This window comes from Meriones unguiculatus, chromosome 3 (genome assembly GCF_030254825.1).
Source record: "Meriones unguiculatus strain TT.TT164.6M chromosome 3, Bangor_MerUng_6.1, whole genome shotgun sequence".
NCBI lineage: Eukaryota > Metazoa > Chordata > Mammalia > Rodentia > Muridae > Meriones > Meriones unguiculatus.
In genome coordinates this window covers 73,100,721-73,123,043 of record NC_083351.1, presented here as the reverse complement: position 1 = coordinate 73,123,043, position 22,323 = coordinate 73,100,721, and the positions used below count along the sequence as shown (strand labels likewise).

General features: G+C 39.1%; 1 protein-coding gene and 1 non-coding gene across 10 annotated transcripts in view; both read left to right on the top strand.

Moving 5' to 3' along the window:
• Positions 1 to 22,323, top strand: part of Dgki (diacylglycerol kinase iota) — a 453,496-nt gene that overhangs the window by 354,864 nt on the left and 76,309 nt on the right. For all 9 annotated transcript variants that reach the window (XM_021638217.2, XM_021638216.2, XM_060380194.1 and 6 more), the window contains 3 exons: positions 4,426 to 4,505; positions 7,116 to 7,160; positions 20,830 to 20,899. In XM_021638217.2, the coding sequence (XP_021493892.2) occupies positions 4,426 to 4,505; positions 7,116 to 7,160; positions 20,830 to 20,899 (195 nt within the window). The remainder of the gene's footprint in view (positions 1 to 4,425; positions 4,506 to 7,115; positions 7,161 to 20,829; positions 20,900 to 22,323) is intronic.
• Positions 21,789 to 21,860, top strand: Trnag-ucc (transfer RNA glycine (anticodon UCC)). Its single transcript has one exon. It is a non-coding gene; the product is annotated as a tRNA-Gly (tRNA).

The following is a 22,323-nucleotide window of genomic DNA, read 5'->3' as shown; positions in this document are numbered from 1 at the left end:
GCATTCAACTGTTTATGCAAAATCTTCAATGCCTCACTGTGTTCAGCTGGAATTACTGTCTAACTTTACTTCTAGGTTCATTATCTTCCTTTGAGTGGTGCTGCAGTACATACTGTGGGATTCCATCCTGCTCGTCTCTGTGCAATGTCGGTCTCTACCTCCTACTTTGTTTAGGGATGGACTGACCCTAAACAATGACTGGCTTGGGTCATTAATCTTTGGTCCACTTCTTGCTTCTGTTTTCTCCTTGATAAAAACAATGTTTTACTATAGTTCAGTAGTGTTTTTGATGAGAGAGAAGTGTGCCAGATCTGTCCTTTTCTTCAAGAGGTCAGCTTTCTTTTTTTCTTTTTTGCTTAGTTAGAAATTGTAACTTCCAATGAATATACCCCTTATTATGTAGGACAGTGTTGGTTGGCTCATATTAACGCCCAAGTCTCTAAGTTGATCAGAAGATGAGTCATCGAGGAAGTTGCAGGGACACCAAAGCTCAGGCCATAAATGTGCTTTCCACTATTCTTAATTGAAAGGCAGGAAAGTTTGGTGTGAAGCTTGGTTATCAGTAATGCAAAAGGAAGGTGTTGGTTTCCTACAGATTTCTGCTTTCTTTTGAATCAAGGTTGACTGTGACATTTTTGCAGTGCAGTTACTTGTTCCAATTAGCAGAAAGAGTGGAACTGACTTTTTGTTTATTTGTTTTTGTTTTTCGGTTTCTCTGTGTAATAGCCCTGGCTATCCTGAACTCTGGACTCACTTTGTAGACCAGGCAGGCCTCAAACTCAGGAAGATCTGCCTGCCTTTGCCTCCCAAGTGCTAGGATTAAAGGCATGTGACACCATGCTCAGCTGTGGAAATTACTTTTAACTAAACAAGAATATAATTATGGAGGGGCTGGTGAGATGGCTCGGAGATTAAAGAGCACTTACTGCTCTTCCAGAGGCCCTGAGTTCCATTCCCAACAACCACATGGTGGCTCACAACCACGAGATGTGGTGTCTTCTTTTGACCTGCACACATGCAGGCAGAATATTGTATACATAATAAATAAATAAATAAATCTTTAAAAAATAATTTTAATCATGGAACTTCTAACACTAATTTGACACTTTATAATGACACTATTTTCTAACAAAAGATGTCTAAAAGGTGGTGAAGGAGAGCCAACATTGATAGTTTAGTGTTGCCATAAATAAACAAACAAATAAATAAATAAACAAATAAATGGTTTCTAAGGTTTATTGTTAAATAGCCTATAATTGTTTGGGCGGTATTATCTAACCCACTATTATAATCAATAAAAGACACAGACACCTGATAGATTGTAGAATAGCCTTATGTCACCTGGGGCATTGCAGATTTTACCTCCCAAGCCCCCATTCCACACCATTTGCTCTAATAATTTCTGTCTGGGCTATTTCCTATCCATAATCTCAAAATACTAGCTAATGGTCTTCATTGGGCTGTTTTCCACCATTCAGACTGATCTGGCCATGTGCTGCTCCATGATAACCCATCATGGCTCTCTGCTTCAAGGCTTCCTCTTCCAGTACCTCTCTCCTTCTTCCCATGATCCTCCTGTCCTCAAGCCCATGAACTTTGGCCACACACTTACATACTCTGCTCTCCCCAAGTATGTAGGCATTTATTCAGTCGATCAGGGAGGCAAGGTTACACAGCAATAGTTGGGGTTCATGAGTGTCTACTCGTAAGGGACAACAGGAAGACCTCAGGGAGCAACATAGTTAACAATCAAACACAGAGCTTTAGTGTGCCAACTCGATTTTAAATATAGTGTGAGATTTCGTCTTCACAAAATTCTGCAAATACCTTTTCTAAACACAGTAGCTTTTAAGCCTAGTCTGAAAGGGACTGAGTAATTTCACTGCAAGAACAAAGAGCTAAGCTGAGCAGTTGTCAAGTCCTGAGCTGTGGGAGTAGAGGCATGCTTCCTGCGGCACACTGTGCCTTCTCAAAGCGCACTTGACTGTTGATTGCAAACATGCAAAGGAGTGGTCAGAGGTCACCTTTCTTTTTCTCCAATAACTAAGCATTATTTAGTCAAATACAGTTATTTGTACTCACCTATTTTAGGAGTAGACAAAAGCTGTCAATTATACAGGTAGTGTATAATCTTTGAAAAACAGCTTTTCTAGCTACTGCTGGTAGATTCTCAACCATAAATATTCATTATCTAATTGTAGTTTAAAATGCCTGCGATTAGGTATATTGACTAGTTTATATTCAGACAAGAGTAATTCCAGGTATTAATAATTGAAGAAAATAAGAGGTGTTGGAAAGATTATTCTTAATTTCTCTGAAGTTTATCTCCAAATTTAAGAAAATATGTATTGATCAAATTTTATTTCTCCACAGTTGCACATTTGAAATTAAGAAAAAGTATTTGGCAAGATTTCCACGTAACCTTTCTGAATTATAGCTATATTTAGTTTCCATAACTTTTGACTTATTTCTGTATCCAACGAAAAATTTTAGCTTTTCTCACCATCTTCAACTATTAAAACATTATTCAATTCTTAGCTTGGTGGCTCATGATAGTTGGGGTTATCTGATAGTATAGCTGAGGGCAATTCACGTATTTATTGTTGTTTGCTTGCTTGCTGGTTTTAAGATTGTAGTTCACAGTGTTCTGTAACTGACTGTGTAGCCCTGGCTAGGCTGTAACTTGTGATTCTTCTTCCTCAGCCTCTGCTTTGCCCACAGCATACCATGCCTGGCCAGTCTCCTTAATGAGTAAAGAGGTATTTTTATCTCGTCAGTAAAATCGAAAGGTACTTCCTTCCCATTCCCTTTAAGAATGTCTGGGTGCCACTCTAACACTTCTTACTGTTTATTTTTATTGTCAAAAAGAAGGAAATTGTAGTCTTCTGAGGTTATTCTCCCAAACATGGCACCAGGAGGCTGCTTCACCTTCTACTTATTGACTCGTTCACTTAGCTTCTTGAAGAAAAACCAGTGGTGATTCAGAGCCCCACACGTGTTCTTTACTTCTCTGCTTCAACTTTTGTCTACCCCATAAAGATGAAGTGTGCCTTAAAGGTACACTTTTTCCTTTTGTGTTTGAATGAGTGCTAACTCATCTTCTTTCTTTTACACATACTTTTCACCACTTACCATTTCTCTACCATGTGCTGGGGAGGGGACAGTAGAAGGCCTGATCCTTTTTGTGAGAGGGTTCACAGTCACTCCCAGGCTCCAGTAGTTCATCTAGGTCATGGATGCTCCAAAGACTGATGTATGCAGGACTTGAGGAATCTGCAAGAAAGAACTAGTACTGATGTGTTCTTCCTAGTGGAAATCGGTCCAGGGACTAGTGTTGGGTAAGGAGCTGCTTGCTTTTCTTGGGACCATCCATGCTTTTCCAGATAAAAGATCAAAGGGGCTTCACATGCTTCAGAGAATAGCCTCAGTGTAAATTATGTATCCCACTTTGTAATTTTATCTGTTCATAGTGAAGCTTTAAAACTAACTTTAATCATATTGTTGCTTGCTTGTTTCTTCCTGATGGATTTGATTTTGACATTTTTATGTTAAATCATGGATCTAATATTGTAACTGTATTTTAAAATAAGAAGTGCATATTTTTTTTTTGTTTTGGGAAGGGGGAGTATTTTTAAAAATATTTTAGAAATATCAATGTTTATATCCAAAGTAGGAAGGTCTACTTACTAAAGCCAGTGTGACATCTTTATTTACCTAAATTGATGTGTAACTTGGCTTCTCCCTAATGCTACTCAAGGCCTTGATGTTACCACACTTAGTGCTGGACCTCTCTAAAATCACTTGGGTTACTTTGAAGAATCCTTTCTTCCTATGTCCTCCTGCATATGCCCTCCTGCCTTCCCTCTCTCATCTCCCTCCTTCAGTTTTAGCTGTTTAATTTTGCTGTTACTCTTCAGGCAGCAACACTATTTGAATAGCTTTCATTTTAGAAATAGCAAGTTATTGCAAATGTGCCAAAAGATGAGGCTTGTGTATTCAAGAGGGAAAAGGGTGAGTGTCCAGAATCCTGAATGATTAATGACTTCCTCAGGCTGTGGCTTCATGCTGTCCACGGCAAATGTAGGTATCTATTATCAGCTGGCAGTGAGCGGCTATCCAGTTCCGCAGTCCCATTGTTACTGTGATATTAGCTAGTATATTTCATATCAGGGCCACTGAGGTAACAGCCAGGTGGCAAGGACAACATGAGTCAAACAAGGTAAATATATGACACCTGCTGGGAAGACAAAGGTGAGGCCACCAGGGAGTTTTATAGAGAGTCACTTAGTTCTTTTCCCAGCTGTATCCACATTTCCACAACACCTATAATATTCTTTTTTTTTCTGACCCGTGAGAAACACATTTATGTCGGTCTAAAGACCATGCGTGTTATTTTAGACTTTTTCTTCTTTCTTCCATCCTCAGCCATCCCACTGGGTATTCTAGTTGTTCGTGGAGACTGTGATTTGGAGACTTGCCGTATGTACATAGACCGCCTACAGGAGGTGAGTTGATTTATCTTATTTTATATTCTCCTCAGATTTTCCTTTAAATAAATAATTAACAGATAGATGATAGATAGATAGATAGACAGACAGACAGACAGATAGAATGTGTGTGTGTGTCTACAGTGACGCATGAGTTCAGGAAATGGCAATGTGGCCTGGTCCTTTCAGCATACTCCCTCCCAATTCTGCTGTTGGTTCCCCCTGCTGGCTGCTGGAAAGAGGGTTAACTATAAGTCCTGGTGTCCTGGTGTATTCCTTGGCTATTCCATAGCTTGGAAATCTGCCTTCCTCCCAGGCTACATAGATGTATATTTTAAGCTATTCAGAATTTCTAAAGAACTACTAAATAATGAAAGATCTTAGAGATTTGAGGCTACTTGATATTTTGTGTCTAGCACAGAAATCTGCCAGAGAAGGGTCCATTTTTTTAAAAATGAAACTTTCTCCACAGGAAAGAGAAGCTTCTTATTAATATAAATATATCAGAGCGGAATGTGTAATTTTTTGACCTGTACATTGTTCTTTATTCTGGCCTTCCACTGAGAAACAGGAAGGAAGTGATCTCGTATATGACCAGCTCATGAGTTTGACCTGAGTTAGCAAACTCATTACGATCACTGTTGGCACAATTGTGTCTATATAGGTATGGTAGGTTGGGGCAGGCAACGATCTCCATCCCAGGAGTGGTAGAAACAAAGAGCTCTGGCCATCATTGCGTCCAGATGAAAGATACCCCCTCCCACTATAGTCACTTTCTTCAAGTGGTGCTGATTGAAATATTTGTATTTTAAAACCAGCAGATGATTTGAAGGATTCTCTTAGAGAAATAATTCTGTTCTACCCAACACATAATACACAAATAAACATAAATAATTTGTAAATAAAGCTGATGTATAGTTCTTAAATCCTGCTAACTTGGAGCCACTTATCTTTGAACATTACATTGTATTTCACTAGAAATGTATTTGGGTAGGAAATACATACTGATGGTTTTGAAAATTAATTGTATCCTTATAATTGGTAAGGTGAGAGATGTAATGATACATCAAAAGGTATTCCTGGATAAATGCCATAATTTGAATAGTAACACGAATGAGAAAGCCAGTAAATTTTATCGTTGATGCTTTGCTCAGCTATTTTTGGCATGGGTGACTACTTACGGAATAAAACACCTGTGAACACTTTAGTAGGCATCTTGAGTCCTAACTTAAGTTTAAAGAAACTGTATCATCCCATTTTTCAAAAGAATACTGAACTTTAGTATGGAATGTTATACATTCAACCTGTAATTTAAAAAGTGATTTATGGACTGGGGAGATGACTCAGCAGTTAAGAACCTTTGCTGCTCTTCTGGAGGCCTAGTGTTTGATTCCCAGCATCCCTTGTTATATACTCACCAACACCTATAACTCCAGTTCCAAGAGATCTGAGAGCTTCTTTAGTTTCCATAGGTATACACACACACACATACACAAACACAGACAGACACATGTACACACACACATACGCATACATACAAATAAAATCTTGTTTAAAAGTGACTCCTAACTGATACCATATCTTTTATTAAAAAATATTTTAATACTCAAGTGACTAGCAGTACTCCACAATGGCAAAAATTCATGGTAACTAGTTGACTTTATTGAAAGTGAACTTAACCAAGTTATTTTTTTGAAAATACAATATTTTAATGTAATTTTTTTGTTTATTACAATTTATTCACTTTGTATCCCAGCTGTAGCCCCATCCTCATCCACTCCCAATCCCTCCCTCATCTCCTCTCATTCCCCTTCCCCAGCCCACTGATAGAGGAGGACCTCCTCCCTTTCCATCCGACCCTAGCCTATCATGCTTATCACACAACATTCAACCAAAAATAGATTTATAAAGAGAAAAAAGAAAACCGTTATCACTAAGTAAAGAGAATTTTTGAAGTGACTGGGCACACAGCTGGAGACAAACCCTGTGGGAAGCAGGTGTAAGGACCGAGGCACCCACGACTGCGGATGTCAGTCTGGACAGAGCATCAGCACTCTCCTTAGCAGGGAAGCCCTAGGCCTGTGACAGTGGTGATGACTTAGTTATCAAACTTTATAAAGGTTGCCTGGCTTCAGAATCTGCCTGCATAAGCCCATTTCCCTTCACTCCTGTCAACCTGCACTTTGTGATGACATGGTCATGTTCAGTGGTTACTTTCCCCCAATTGGGGCTTATGAGAACCTGTTTGCCAAGCATCTCATATGTATATGGTAATATTTATTTAGCATAAGAGAAGTCCAAGGCATTTAAGTTTGCTCAAGAAGATTTATCTATAAGCCAGAGAGTTTAGATACAAATGAAATCAGATTTCCATTAATTTATAACAAAAATCACCAGTTTGACATCACTAACCTAATTTGTGGAACACAAAAGACCCATCTTCTCTCAGTCTAAGTTAGTAGGCTTTTATTGTTTTGGGCACGAACATCATTGGCCAACCTTGATGAGCTAAGACACTTTAAGATTGAACATGGCGACATTAAAGTGGGAGTTCATTTGGTGGGAATGTGGAATAGCTGTTCAAGCTAACTGTAAGGTTTGTATTTTTTTCTCCTCATTTTTCATTAGGACCTGCACTCAGTTTCTTCTGGGTCACAGAGAGTTCATTACCAGGTAATTCATCATTGCTTCTACTTCTTTCTTTTTTTATTTCTTTCCAGACAGCTGAATTCCCTCTTTCACTGCATGTGCAATTTAGAGTCCATATATTATCCTGGGGTAGTCTTAAACCTATCTATCTATCTATCTATCTATCTATCTATCTATCTATCTGTCTGTCTGTCTGTCTGTCTGTCTGTCTGTCTATAAGACAGTGAAGTTGTTATTCTGGTTATTTTGCTTTTTCCTGACTTTAAAGTTTTCTAGTCTAGTAGATGTCTAGTTGTAGATATGCTCTCAGATATATAGGAAAACATACAAAATGAAGTGCTTTTAGTTACATATACTAGAGATCTCAACTCAACTAAGCTTAGCAGGGAAAGTGCATATTGGGTCACAGAAGCAAAACGTTTGCTCAAGAGGGGTTTTACATATCAGTCAGTTATGGCTCATGTTCCATTTTGGTGCTGATCTTTCTGATTTGCCTTTTTTTTTTTTTTGTAAGAATTTCATCTCTGAGCTAGAGACTGCTGTGGTTCCAGGAAGCTTCCCTCACACCTAGAGGAGAAATGCCCTGCTTCCTATAGTATTGATCAAAAGCTCTATAATACAATGGGCTGCTGTTATGCTTGTCTGCTTGATAGAATCAGATAGGACCACTCTGGCTCTTATCTGACCCTAATCAGGAGAACTCTCAGTTGTCCTTGGCCCACTTCTCATTGGGAGTGCAGTATCCTTTATGCTCTCTGACCCTCCTGTGCTGCCCACATCTCTTTGTCCATCAATTTATCGACCCAGTTTCTCAGACATGATGTAGGTTCAGTGCAAGGTCATCTTGCGTATTGTGAGGGACCCCTTCTCTTAGAAACCATTGTCCCTTCCATGCCAGGAGGGCTGTGTGGGAGGCATAAATGTCCAACAATTTCTCCAAATACAAGCTCTGTAGATCCTTTTATGTCTCCATATGGCAGGGGACTTAAATGTTGACTGGGTTGCATAATGAGGATTCACCATGAAAATGCATTTAATTGTGTGGCTACCACAGACTTAGACCTTGGAATGTGTGGCCTGGGTAACAGGCCTTCGGCCCGCGCAACACTTTCACCTTTAGAAGGCAGACCAGGCATGGCCTTGGTGTTTTTGTGCATTTACATCTCACACACGTCCTATTGTCCCAGAAGATTCAGTCACATCTGGATGTGACTGAAAGGAGAAGTCACTTAAGGTGACACTAAGATAATGAACCACTCTAAAACCTTTATATCAATATTTTAAAGGACAATTTACCAGCTTTTATAGGCTGGAGTTGGCAGCTAACAGTTGGTATCAAAAATTAGATTGAAGAAAATCTGTTGTTTTAACAAAGGTTTGTAATTTTTCCTCTTGGAAATTTGGAACTTTTACAATTTTGCTAAAATACTTTAAGCACAGATGCTAATTGGTTTTGTGAGACTTGCGTACTGATATACTATCTTGTCATAGAAATAGTATCATTTTGATGTATGAGTGTTTCACATGGGTCCTTTTAAACCATAATTTCTTTATGCCACTTTTCATCCACATGGATTAGGGACTAAGTGACACTCTAGAATAGGATAAGAATATTTCTCTAATTTACTGTAAAGTAATAGCAACATAGAAACTATTAATGACTTTTTTCTAAATATTTTTGTACTTTTTAATGAGTTGCAATCAAGTCAAACCTTGGTATCAACATTGTTATGTTGTAAATGTCACATTAAAAGCTTTTCTGCATTGAGCATAGAGAATAAAAGGAATAGTGATCAAAGATGAGTATCAGAGCATCAGTACCAACCTTCCCCTTATGCTACATGAAGAAACTGAGAGTTAGAAATCAAGGATCTTTGAGTAATAAAGATTTTTCTCAGGATCTTCTCCGTAGTGTGTGCATGTGTGTGTGTGTGTGTGTGTGTGTGTGTGTGTGTGTGTGTATGTGCATGTGAGAGACAGCCAATGAGAGAGAGACACACACACATGGTGAGAGAATTTGCTAGAATTACTGTAGCAAAAAGAGAGGTTTCTCAAACATCAAAGGCAGGTAGGTGGAGGCAAGAAGCTGCAGGGGAAATAGTTTTCCACATTTTACTAAGATTATCGCAGGGGGAGATCTCGATGAACCTATAAGTACCCAAGAGGTTTGGTGAGCAATAATAAGTTGGAAATATGAATGGTAAAGCCCAAAGTCCCAGGCTCACAGATGAACAATGTGCTGAATCCTGAGCCAATAAATGGTGCTTAGAACTGCAGGGTTGGAGGGTATCACTGGGACAAACTTAGACACCGAAGAGGCTATATTGCTATTCTGTATGTTCTCATCAGCCAAAAACAAAGCACAAGATGGGAAAATGACCAGTCATAAAGAGCCATGCAAACAGACCCTAGTAGCAGGGTGCTGCTGGATCAGCAGAAGGTGACATCTGACAGCCACACACAGACGCCGGGAAGAGCAAGGAGCAGGGAGCAGTGACAGGTGTCCTTGAGCTGTGAGCTGACTTCTGCATCTTTCCAAAGCACGGATAAATACATGGATGTTGGATTCCACTCTTTTTTTTTTAATGTAGAACATGACAAAACCACTCAATTTTGTTTCCTGATACAGAAACTGTGATATCAGAATATCCAGACTGTATGGGTGGGAGTTGGTAAGGTAGGAGAATAGGCTTCAGGAAACAGAACTGCAAGGTGTCTTGAACACTCTCTAATGAGCTTCATTAGATATGAGGGCGGAGAATAAATAATCACCAGTAAGTTAGAACCACTTGGCAGATTCTCCAAGATTGCTCTCTGGAGTTTTAGTTGACTTTTTTTTTTTTAAGTTAGGAAAATGAACAAAGAGACAAACAAAACCCCTCAAAGACGTGCATGTGCCCAAGGTGCCTTGTTAGCGAGCCACATGGCAGCTCCTGCCAATTACATGTCTCCTTGCTTTCCTGTCTCTCTTTTACAGAGAGGCAGTGACCTGCCAGCAAAGCATGGGGCCTCCGAAATGGCAGCTCAGATTCCCCTGACAAGGCAGCGTGGGCCACACTAAAGTGTGCTGGCTGTTTATAGTCTGCTGAAAGTTCCAGCACAAACATCTCTGATGCCGAAATACAAAGCCTCTTCACGCTAATGGCATCTGGTGTAATTTATAACTGCCAAATACGCTGTGTGCAGATTCATATCTTCTTCAGATTGGCAAATAAACTGGAATTTATAAATAATTTAGACTTTATTTGATAAACAGTGCTTCCTGAGGCCATCTGTTATAAGATAACTCCTTCTTTTCTCTCTTAGAACTAATGTTCATTTTTGACCCAAGTCATGAAACAAAGAGGGAATAGAGTGTTTTGATGTAAACTGAAACCAGTTTGCAAATTAGAATTAATTTATCTTAATCTAGAAAAAGGCAAAGCTCATGAAGGAACATTTTAAGTTGTGTTTATTTTCCTTTCATGTATTGTACGAGTGCCTGCATGTATGTATATATACCCTGTGTGTGTATGTGTGTGCGTGTGTGTGTGCTCCTCTTAAGAGTGGTTGTTTTAGTCATTGTCTTGATTCTTAACTAAGGAAGAAGTTTGGTCTCAATATAATTCATTTAGCAATGACTGTAGATACCCCTTGGAATCTGCTGAGTGGAAGCCACTGAATATATATGAATACAATTCAGGAAAGTCTCCTACAGCAAAGTCAGTATCAATGTCAGTAGTCTAGAGCCCCAAAATCCCTGAACCATCGTGTTTTTGCTTCGTACTTGATGAGGTTCTGTGGCAGGTATGAAGTCTAGGTGAGGTAAGTTGAAGGAGAAAGAAAGAAAAAATACAGCTAGGAAGAATAAAATCAGCCATAACTATGGCCAGGTATATTAAAGAAATCCAAGTGAACTTAGGTCTTACTCCAAGTCTTAGCATTTCTCCAAGAAGGCCCTGTGGACAATTAAATACCATCATCTTAACTTGAGAAATTCTAATGATCGTCATAGCATTCAAAAGTAAGTTCAAAATGGATTTATCAGGAAATTCCTTTGTCAATTAACTTAAGAAAAATTTATGAAAATTTCAGAAAAATAAATGGGACTGGGAAATACCATATTAAGTAATATATATAACATATTGTTGTATAAATACATACTTTTATTAATTTGTGCTAATATATCAAGCACTATTTTTTATATATTAATGTATATATTGCTTGGAGAGACAAGTAGTGTATGTTCTTGCACATAGGTAGATCCTAGCTTCTACTCACCGAATACAGAGGTATCTGCGCAGGAGTAAACCCAGGTAAAGGCCAGGAAACTAGAAATGGGCAAGGAAAGATAGTGAGGTAAACAATAGAACAAAGTAGAGGGGAGGAACACGGAGGCCAAAAGGGTAGGGTGGAGAATAGGGGAAGAGGGAGGTGAGAGGGAGAGGGGCCAGAGCACTCACTGAAATAAAGTATGCATGAAAAAGATGTACGTATAAATAAATGTTTACTTTTTAAGCTAATTAAAACAAAATTAAAATATTTTAAAAAGAAAAAGTGAATAGGGGTATCAGTGTATAGATGATGGAGAGTAAAGGTAGATAAGAAGTGTGGATGGAAAAGAGAAATTTAAGAGAAAGGTGATCATGGACTGGACCTTATGAAATGAAGCAGTGACTCCCAGCTCAAATGACTTCTGTTTAGTTTTTATGAAAGAAGAATTTCATTCACATGGAAGGTATAGTTAAATGCTAGGTGCATATTGCCTAATTGGATAAGTTACTGGAGTGTGTAACAGGAATGCTGTGTGCATTTGTTATGCATAATTGAAGATAAATTAAGAGCAGCTTTTGCATGTGCTTGCCAAATAATCATTCAGAGAACTATGTAAATTTTATCTAATTAATGCTAGGTGGATTTCAGAAACACAGGAACACACATGCATTTCTATAAACTTAAATTTTGCCTGATAACTAATATCTAGCCCCTTGTAAGAATTTTCTCACCTCTATTTTTGCTCCAATCTGAGTCATTGTCCACACTGCGTTGGTGGATAACTCTAAACTCAACATTCCTGTTTGCAAGGCACTTGGTGAGGTCACGATGAGGTATTTACCTGCTGGAAATACATTGCCCACAATGGGCTGGTCATGAAAGTTGTATTAAATCAAGATTGTAGCTTATTCAGTGTTGTCCCTCTTCTGGCATCACTGCCGCTCATGTGTATTCTGATTATCTTGTCTGAGTAACAGAGAAGGATTGCACTCAGGGATTCCCATGAGGTCATCATTTACTAAGAACATCCAATAAAGAATGTTTCAGGACCATGGCTTAAATTGTAAATTCCTCTTTCAACATGCTTTTTCCATTTGTATTTTAGTTTTTACCCCTCCAATATATGAATTTGATATCATCAAGGTCCATTTGATAGTTCCCTGGGCTTTCCTAAGTGAGCCATATATGTTGCGCAACCTACCAAGGTTTATAATCTTGGCTTCTGTTAGTTTACAGAATGTACACAGAGCAAGAATTGTTCTTGGCTTCTAGTTCCCTCCCTTTTGTAGTCCTTAGGATAGCACTTTCCTGGCATGATGCCTTCCCTACCTTCTCCTTTGTCTATATAGAGTTAAGCACATTAGATGGATACATAAACATACATATATAAGTTTATTAAAATGAATTTACACTCCTTGTGTACTAACTATGAATATTTCTGTCATATAGCCTACCTTTCATAATAGTGTACCATTGCTGTTAAATCTTTCTAATAAAGAAACTTCTAGCTCATTCTTTTTTATCAAATATTTTCACACTGCATAAACATTTAGATGATAGAGAATTGTTGCATTGTTCTGTGAAAAACATTATGATAAACATCAAGATGAACATATAACCAGACCACATGTTAAAAACTTGCTATGACTGGTTTTACTTGTATAGGTCCAAAGCATAATGCAAGTACGATACTTATGCAGAACGTATAATGGTGGACAGAATTCTCTTTCTGAACAAATGGGATCAGTTTCTTGCCTCTGGGGCTGTTTCCTCTGTGAGCCCATTGGTCATCATATTGTGTGGAACTGTCAAGCAGCAGGGTCCATGGAGTAGGAAGTGGACAGGGAACATGACTGCAGAATTGGAGAGGGAAGGATCTGCATTACCAGGAGTGATTTTTCTGACAAGAAGCAAGGAAGATAAAGTCGACTGTTAACAATGCTTAATCTTGGCAAAGCTTTGGGTATAGAAGGGAGGTCTTTATCTCCATCAGGATCATTTCAGATTTTTTTTTTGTATTCCAACTTTTTCTTATGCTGTTTAGAAAGTTCTCTTTCCGATGTGCCATTTCCCAACTCTCCTTCAAAATCCCAAATAGCTCTAAACCCCCAAGAAGCTCAGGGAAAAGAGGTCTATAGGCTCCATCACTAGGTAAGTGGAGATCTCTAAGTAGTTTACTTAAATTATCAAAAGAATTGCTCTTCGCATACTTGAGCTCTTCAAACCATGGTGCCTCATTTCTGGCTGGATCTTGGGTCTAAGTGGAGGTTCAGAAAGCGTGGCAGTAAGGATGGCAGGAGAGGCGGTGGGGATGAAATTATGAAGCCCTTCCTAATAACAAGGTGAATATCCTGCACATAAGTCTAAGGGATGACTTCAAAATCAACCTACTCAATGACATTTACCCATATTTCCAAATAAAACCTTTGAGCGGATAAATACATCCGGATAGGTTTTGTAAAACTTAAATATTCAAACTGTGAATTTTGGTAATAAAACATATTGCTGAGAGATCATTTTTCTCTTATAAAATATTAATTACATGGACTAATAACAACTCTGAATAGCCTCCATTTTATTTATAGCCATCAAAGAATATCTATATCTTTATCTATATCTATATATACATATATATAACAGGTTTGTGAAAAATTAAAAGGAGAATAATCAGTAAAAAAAATATATATATATTTAAAAAAAAGCCTCACTGATAAAGGAAGAAAATGAAGAGACGCTACCAGCTACCAGCCTCTGAAATTCTCCAGAAATCGTTGGTTATTTTCTTGATAGCTGTCATTTCCCATTTTTTCAATGCTGGATAGTGGAGAGGAGCCAGTGCAGGAGCTGTAGGTGGAAGGAGAAGGAGAAGGAAGAGGAATCGAAGGGAGAGGAATCGAAGGGAGAAAGTCAACAGACACCTGCTTTACTTGATGTCCTGTCAACTCAGTATAAGTGGACCAGATGGTTCAGGATAGTGTCTGTTGGCTCAGTTCAGTCATTCATCTGCACCAGAACTGTTTGAAATCTGCTGCCTTAGACCACAGACTTGAGCCATACATTTTGTACTGAGAAGGGAAAGGCTTTATGAAATTTAAGCTAAGCCTTTTGTCTCACTCATAATTTATATCTGCTGACTCTCAATTCTTTCGGCAGCAGACTTAAAATCTTTTCCCCTCTATTTGTGGCTTTGTAGCAGTATCCAGGATATAAGTTAAAACCATAGTTAAAATGGCCTTCCTTCTGGGAAATAAATTAAAGCTTGGTATACTGTTTATACCAGAATTACCAAAGTAGACCCACACAGGAATGAGGAGAACATCAGGCTGGTTAATGGTCATCCTCTTGGAGATGGTGTGCCAAACTTCACTCTTTGTAGCCTTTGAATGACATGTCTTGTACTTTGCTGAACTTAATTAACAAACATTTTAAAAGCATTTAAAAGGGGGAGGCAGCATTTCCAGGCCACAGAAGAAGACAATGCAGCCACTCCTGATGAGACCTAATGATTAGGATCAGAAGGAAGGAAAAGAAGACCTCCCCTATCAGTGGACTTGGGGAGGGGCATGCATGCAGAGGGTGGAGGAAGGGAGGGATTGGGACTGGAGGAGGGAGGGAACCACAGGGGGGATGCAAAGTGAATAAAGTGTAATTAATAAAGAATTAAAAAAAAGATGAGCCTTGCATGGACCAAACCAACAAACAGCATGTTTTCAGCCTTTTTAAAATGCTATTCATCCTTCATGTCTACTCAGAGACTTTTTTTTTTTTTTTTTTGCTTTTTCTTGAATCTTCATCTTGAGTTCCACTGTACTGATTCATCAGTGTACCAAGGCAGCAACATTCACAAGGTCTAGCTGGCAATATAGACAGTGTTCTATGAACACATGTGACTAAAGGTGAAATTGCCTTAGGTGTCATAATTTTATGTATTCTCTCAGGCATTGCTGGCCTTAGCTATTTGCAAGCACATTATTATCATGGAACTACCAGAAAGTCAAGCATTTTATACATTTCCTGTATTACTCAATAAAACTTCAGGGTTAATACTAGAAAGCCACTGTGCAAACAAGGCATTTAGGGCACAAACAGATAAGATTTCTCCCGAAATACTCTTAGCTGTGGTTGATGGGATTGTCCTGACCCACAAAGCTGGGATTCTGGAGACCAGGGTTCCTCTTTCCTGGCCTTGCTGCTTAACTGATGCTGGTTTGTAGATAGTCTCTTTCCTTTCTATTCCTCCACATTCATCTCCCTATGGCAATTAAACACTCTCCAAAGATAGGAATATGTTTTTGTTATATCAGTTCATGTGGTGGTGATGATGATGATTATAGTGGTGGATTCATACATTTTTCTGAAGCAGACTTCTTCACCATAAATAATTTTTTATCAGTTTTTCAACTCAAGTGAGTCCTAGTAAGTAGGTCAGCCGCCACTCCATAGCTTGTGCTAACCCTCTCCCTTGGTTGCTGAGATGTAGTCCTAGCACCTATGCATTTTGTTACTTTTCAGTTTATAGGGTGTTCATTTATTTATTTGTTCAGTCTGCTTTGAAACACTGAAACCTCATTTTTACATAATTCCAGGAAGTTCCAACTAGAGCTTCCCATTAGCTAGATTGGCTAGCTTAGCTAGATATATGTTCCAGAATGCATAAGTCTCTACCCCTCAGTGCTGAAGTTAAGGGAACATACTACAATATTCAGCTTTGCCCTGGTACTGGAGATCTGAACTCGGGTCCTTGTGTTTTCATGGCAAGCACTTTAGCCATTGATTCCTCTCCTCAGCCCCCACATGTACATTTTTTTAAAAATAACTTTAGTTCAGTATATATCTATGTATATATAAATTACATTTCTTGGAATTTTAATACCATGGCATAAGACCTCATTATGCTTATATAGCTGTTTTTTTTATGAACTCACTTAGAGAGAGTGCAAATCTATTTCAAAGAGGCATCCCAGAGAAGTTAGATCTCTGTCTTTGTTTCTCTCACAGCCTCCAAAATTGTAGCCAAATCTTAATTCACCCAGAAAGTATCTTATTTTATTTTCAGTAAAATTGATTTCTTAACACAGATTCCTGTACTGTCATTAATGAAGTACTATTCAACCTCAGCTTTCAGACTGTGTGTTCTTCAAACTAAATCTTTCCTCCTTAGTAAAAATGACAATAACGGGGTCTGGAGGGACAGTTTAAGGTTAAAAGCACTAAGTTCAATTCCCAGCACCCACATAGCAGCTCACAACTGACTGTAACTTCAAACTCAAGGAATCTGATACTCAGTCTTTATTGGCATTAGACATACAGGCAAAACACCCATATGTTTAAAATTAGTACATACAATTAAAGATTTTTTTGACAACGTATAGAACTTAAGGCTGTAAAGAAAAATATTTTGGAAGGACTATATGATGGAAACAAGCCAATGCCATTGACTCCTAGGATAGAAACTGACTCAACTTTCCACAGTTAAATAGCCACAACTTTAGAATCATCTGCAACTTTGAAACCACAACTCTTGCTTTTGAGACTTTGGATATTTTAAGTTGTTTCTACTGACCCAGATATTCTTACTGCGTTGAATTTCTTTTCATGTAAACTTTGAATTATTTTAGCTTCTCAGGAATTTCAGATTACTCTAATAATCTGTAGAAAGAAGAATCCACCTCTCCTGGGAAACACATGTATACTTGAGTCTGCCAAATTAGCACAAAATTTTCACTACTTACAGGAGTTCAGTGTGTGTGTGGAGAGAGCACTGTGTATCCTCGTGTTCTGAAAATGGTAATCCAAGTATGTCCATGCTCTTTCGGTTGAGTGTTATTTACAGAAAACAGTATTAAGATTCAGAAAGCACCCGGGGTGTCTGAGCCAATTTATTCTTTGAGGAGATAGTTATATTTGCTTAATGTCTTTATTAGTTTTCACAGCTACCAATAAACATTTCAAATCATTTCAGATTTCTTGGCATATAGTCATATTTTTTCTTTTACCAAAACCTGCGAGGTGTTGACAGCATAACACATTTTATAAAAATACATTAAGGACTTTAAGTTTTTTTTCAGATCCAGATATCATGTGTCAAAATACAATTCTCAAAGCATTAAGCATAGTTCTCATGAACACGAACACTGAACAAATGCTAAGATTTCATTTAGCTCAGCTTGCAGCATGGTGACAAAGCCAGCTTGAGATCTGCATCCATCACTTTAGCAAGCCAGACAGGTAAGGATGCAATTCTGTGACAGCCCTGAGGGAGGCCAGTTTTTCCTTTATCATTTCTTTGATTTATAGAATATATTTGAACAGAAAACTAGAAAACTCTGGCTAGATAAGCTGTCTATTGGTAGGATGGCTCTCTTTTGCTCTGCTAAGACCCATGGTTCTTCACCATGCATCAAACTTACCTGATTGCCACGTTAAACAGATTTCAGGGTCCATTGTAGCTGTCTGCAGAGCTGCAGCCTGTATTTCTAATAAGCCTCCATTGGTGCTGCTTTCTGTTCCTGGGTTACTTTGCCTGAAGATTGAGTGAGGCAGTGATAAAATAGCCTAAGTCAGGAAGAAGCTCTGGTGGCCTCTGTTTGGCTCTTGCCATTTCTCCTATGCCATTTCTATTTGCTTTTCCGGTCTTATCTGTACACACCAGACCATCCACACCTTTGGGGTTCCATCACCCTCCTTGGATGTTTCTGTAATTGAAATCTTCATTAACAGTTGTTGGCGTAGTTAAAAACAAAAAAAAACCAAACAAAAACAAAAACTCTTTTCTTTTTATGTTTCTTATATCTTTTTCTCCCTACTCCACCCCAATCCCTTCCAGCACCCTAACACCAGGTAGGAGAGAGAAAGGGTTAGTGGGGAAAGGGACACAGCTTCTTAGCTGCTTCCTGCTGGGTAGGGTGGTTAGTTAGGTTTCTTGGAGCAGTCCAATCCTCATTTCAGGAGATCTCCATCTTCTTGTCTCACAGCAGCAATCAGGAACAGGAAGGAGGAAACAGTACCAACCTTTTTCTTTCTCTGATTTCCACACTTTCTGGGCTCTGGCATTTATACTCTCTCCAGAGTCCTCAGATTTAAACTTTCTGCAACTGGCAAAGAGCTCCTCTCAGAGCCCGTTTTAGGCAAATAGTCTGCTGCTGTAGACTATCAAAATCAGTCAGAAAATATGTCAATTTATAACATATTTGATAAAATGGTATTAATGTAGTAACTTTTTGAATTGTGAAATACTCAAATGTATTAGTGTTGGCCTTGTGATTTTCTTATTTGTATATTAATTTGGTCTCCTCACAAGATTAATTGTATTGAATATATTTCATAATTTTTCTTCTTAAAAGTACTTTAAATATCTAAAAAAAAAAAAATCAGTCCCACACCCCACACCTGGGACCAAAACAAAAAAACATGTTTATAGCTACAACAAATAGTCAAGTTCCCAGTATCTTCCTCACAAAGGCCTGGTCACCCTTGCTTGTGCCATTTCTGTTGATGAGTTTGGTTTTACTTCCAGCCAGCATTAGAAAGCTCCAAGCCATGTGTTGTAAATTATAAGGCACCCCTCCCCAGTAATCATTAGTGAGCCCCTACCAAGAGGGATGCTTTTTAACTTTTGAATGTTTAGAAGCATACAGAACAATCCTTGCTTTTCCACCCTGCCATGCCCCAGCTTGCTCTTCTGTCAGTGTAGTTTAAACTCTTGTCAAAATTGAAAAAGACCTGATAGCACTAACAAACTTGCTTCTTAGGCCCCAAGCCCTAGACAAGGACCTCTAGGCAACCAAGGAATACTGAGAGCCTAAGAAATAGTTTACTCTGGGTATCAGCCCTCGAATTGGTTATCCAATACCAAATAGTCATCCCTGAAATCATGTACATACAAGTAACACTATGTGCATTGAGCAGATTGTATATATCATTAATTAAAGAAAAAGAGCCCAGAAGCTATCAATTTAGAGAGATCAGAGACCCCCTGTTCAACATGGGAGAAGCTGGAGGGAGAAAAGAAAAAGAAAAAAATGACGTAATTATATTTTAAATTTGAAAAAAAAAATGTAAAATTTAGTGATTCTAAGGAAGTGAGAAGAAGGATATTATGAACTCAGGAAGGGGGCAAGGCTGCTCTTGGTACTCTTTGGGAAGATTCTGAAAGACTAATTTCTAGGGATGATTAAATGTATGCCTGGGAGTTGGAGGTGAGAGGGACAGACTGTATATGTTTCAGGAGTTGGCAGGGCAAAGAAGAGATGATTAAGGAAATTATCAAAGGTAGCAGTGGTGGGTGCATGCCTTTAATCCTAGCATTCAGAGGCAGAGAGGTGGATCTCCACGTGTTCAAGGCCAGCCTGGTTTATATCTACAGAGTTCCAGAACAGCCAGGACTACATGAAGAAACCCTGCCTTGAAAAATAAAAACCAAACAAAGCAAAAAGAATGAGAGAGACAGAGAAAGAGAGAGAGAGAATTATCAAAAGATGAAATAGGATCAATTGAGGGACTTTTGTCTTTTAAGAGATCAACTGCAAAGAGGATGACTTGTGTACAAGAGTAATAGAGTGGATTTTTAATGTTATAGAAAGGAAGTTTCTCAGGAAGATGGAGGCAAATCCAGAAACTACAAGTATGTGCTGAATTTTGGAGAGGAAATACTTTATTCTCAAACTAGAGGAAAGAATGCATTTATATCAGCTGGTCTTTGAATCAAGTAAGATTAAGTATTGACCATCTTTGAAATGAGAAGTCTAGAGAAGGCTAAGGTAGAGGTGCACATTGCTAGTGGACAAGTGTGGGACAGAATGAATCTCTGAATGGACAACCTGACACAATGATTCCTCCCTTTGCTGCCATCCTAGTATCATGTGGAAAGGGTGAGGGCAGAGACAGCCCCAACACAGCATGAACTGGGTTTCCTTTCCCTGTACTACCTGCTCCCTCACTCTCTGGAGACCTGCCTCTGCTGCTGCTAGATGGCTTTTCATGTCTCTTACAGGCTGTCTGATTAGTAGAGAAAGTTCAGTCCTTTCCTATTCTATCCGTGTTCATCCCCACTACTGGTGTAGAAAAAGAAGTGGAAGTCATAGAGTCATAGGCAACTTCTCCACTTCACAACAGGCAAGGAAGCAATGCTCTCTCTCCAGCTGAAGTAAGCCTGAACTCAGGTCCTTTCTTAATGTTGGATGCAACAGTGGAATCCCTCCAGGGATCTTTTTTTTTTTTTTTTTTTTTTTTTTTTGATTGTTAAGGAGCTCCATGGGAGATAAAACAATCTGAAAGCAAGCCCTGGGCTTCTGGTTTTAGCAGAATTTGGTTTGGCTCTACTTTAGGATTTCATTGAGGAAAGACTTACTACTTACTCCCAGTAGGTGAGGGAGGAAATGGAGGGAGGGCAGCTTTTATCATTTCAATGGAGGATTAGAATGCTTGCATCTCTTTCCAGGACCAAGAAACCTCCTTCCCCAGGGCGCTCTCAGCTCAGAGGCTGTCCCCTCGGTGGTGCTTCCTAGATGGTGAGTGCTGGGGACGGACCGGACTGGGACTGGGTGGGAGGCAGCAGGACAAGGTGTGGCCTACACAAAGATCTTTCACAAAGCCTTCCCCTGGTTGGAGTTTACAGTTCAACAAGGCAGAGCTGCTGATCTTTCCTGAAGTCATTTCCCTCAAAGCACTTCACCATCTAATTTTTGTAACTGACGCTTTCCCTTTATCACCTTCCTTTGCTGAAAGTCTTGAGTGCCTACCTCAGATTAGCGTGGGCCAAGAACTACATTGTGTGATCACAAGTGGATACTGATTCCTGCATTATTTCCACACCTTTTAAAGTTCATAGTTTTGTGAGGCTGTCATTTCAATATTGTCCACACATTTGTGGGAAACAGAGAGTTTCCCTTGCATCTGTAACTTTTTGCTGAGTGTGACCTATTGCACACTTAATGGTGTTAGTTATCATGTGATCATTTAATGAGTCTGCTTGCCATCTGATGCATTTATCACTTTCCTAGATGTTGTCGAATTCCAATTTTCTACCTAATTATCTACACTGCAATACATCTTCATCTCTTTACATTCCTGCTTGTCTGCTATCCAGTGTAGCTGGGTGAAGTTTCTGTTGTCTGCATGGAGACATAGTTTCCTTGCTGTTGCCCTTTTGTTTATTGGTGTGTCCATCTGAGAGGATATGGGGGTGGAATGGATAGAGGTTAGATACACAGAAGGTCACATGTAGCTACCAAATCTAACACCATCAACTAAGATATGGGTTTTCGTTCCTAGCTCAACTGACTGATGACTTCCCTTCAGTTCCTGTTAATCCAGAGCAGTGGATTAATCCACAATCATTTTCCACTCCCAGAGTCACAGGGAAGCAGTATGTATCTAAGAAAATCAAGAATGCCTTTAGCGTTGGTGGTATAGTGGTGAGCATAGTTGCCTTCCAAGCAGTTGACCCGGGTTCGATTCCCGGCCAACACACCAATGTTAGGAAACATGCGAATGTGAAGGTTACACGGGGTCCACAAATCACACCACAAGATCGGTTCCACGTGGGAGGTTTATTAAGGGAAGGGGGTGAGGGGAGCAGAGACAGAGAAAGGAAGAGAGAGAGGGAGAGAGAGGAGAAGAAGAGAGGAAGAGAGATAAATAGAGAGAGGAAGGGGAGGGCTCCAGTTCTCTTATAGGGTGACCCAGGGACATGCACAGGTAGTTCTAGGTGGTCAGGGTATCTTCACAGCTGCCTGATAACTGGTTAGGTCCCTTGGAGCTGGCTGTAGAAGTGCCTGCTTACTGGTCCCAACATTTACACAGTCATTGCATTCAATATATAGGCTTAGATTAAATTGTGTTATGGATAATGGTTTTAACTATGAAACTGTTTTACTACATAAGCGTTCTGTTGTAAACCTTTCTTCATTTTTTAGGCACTTATTTTTAATTT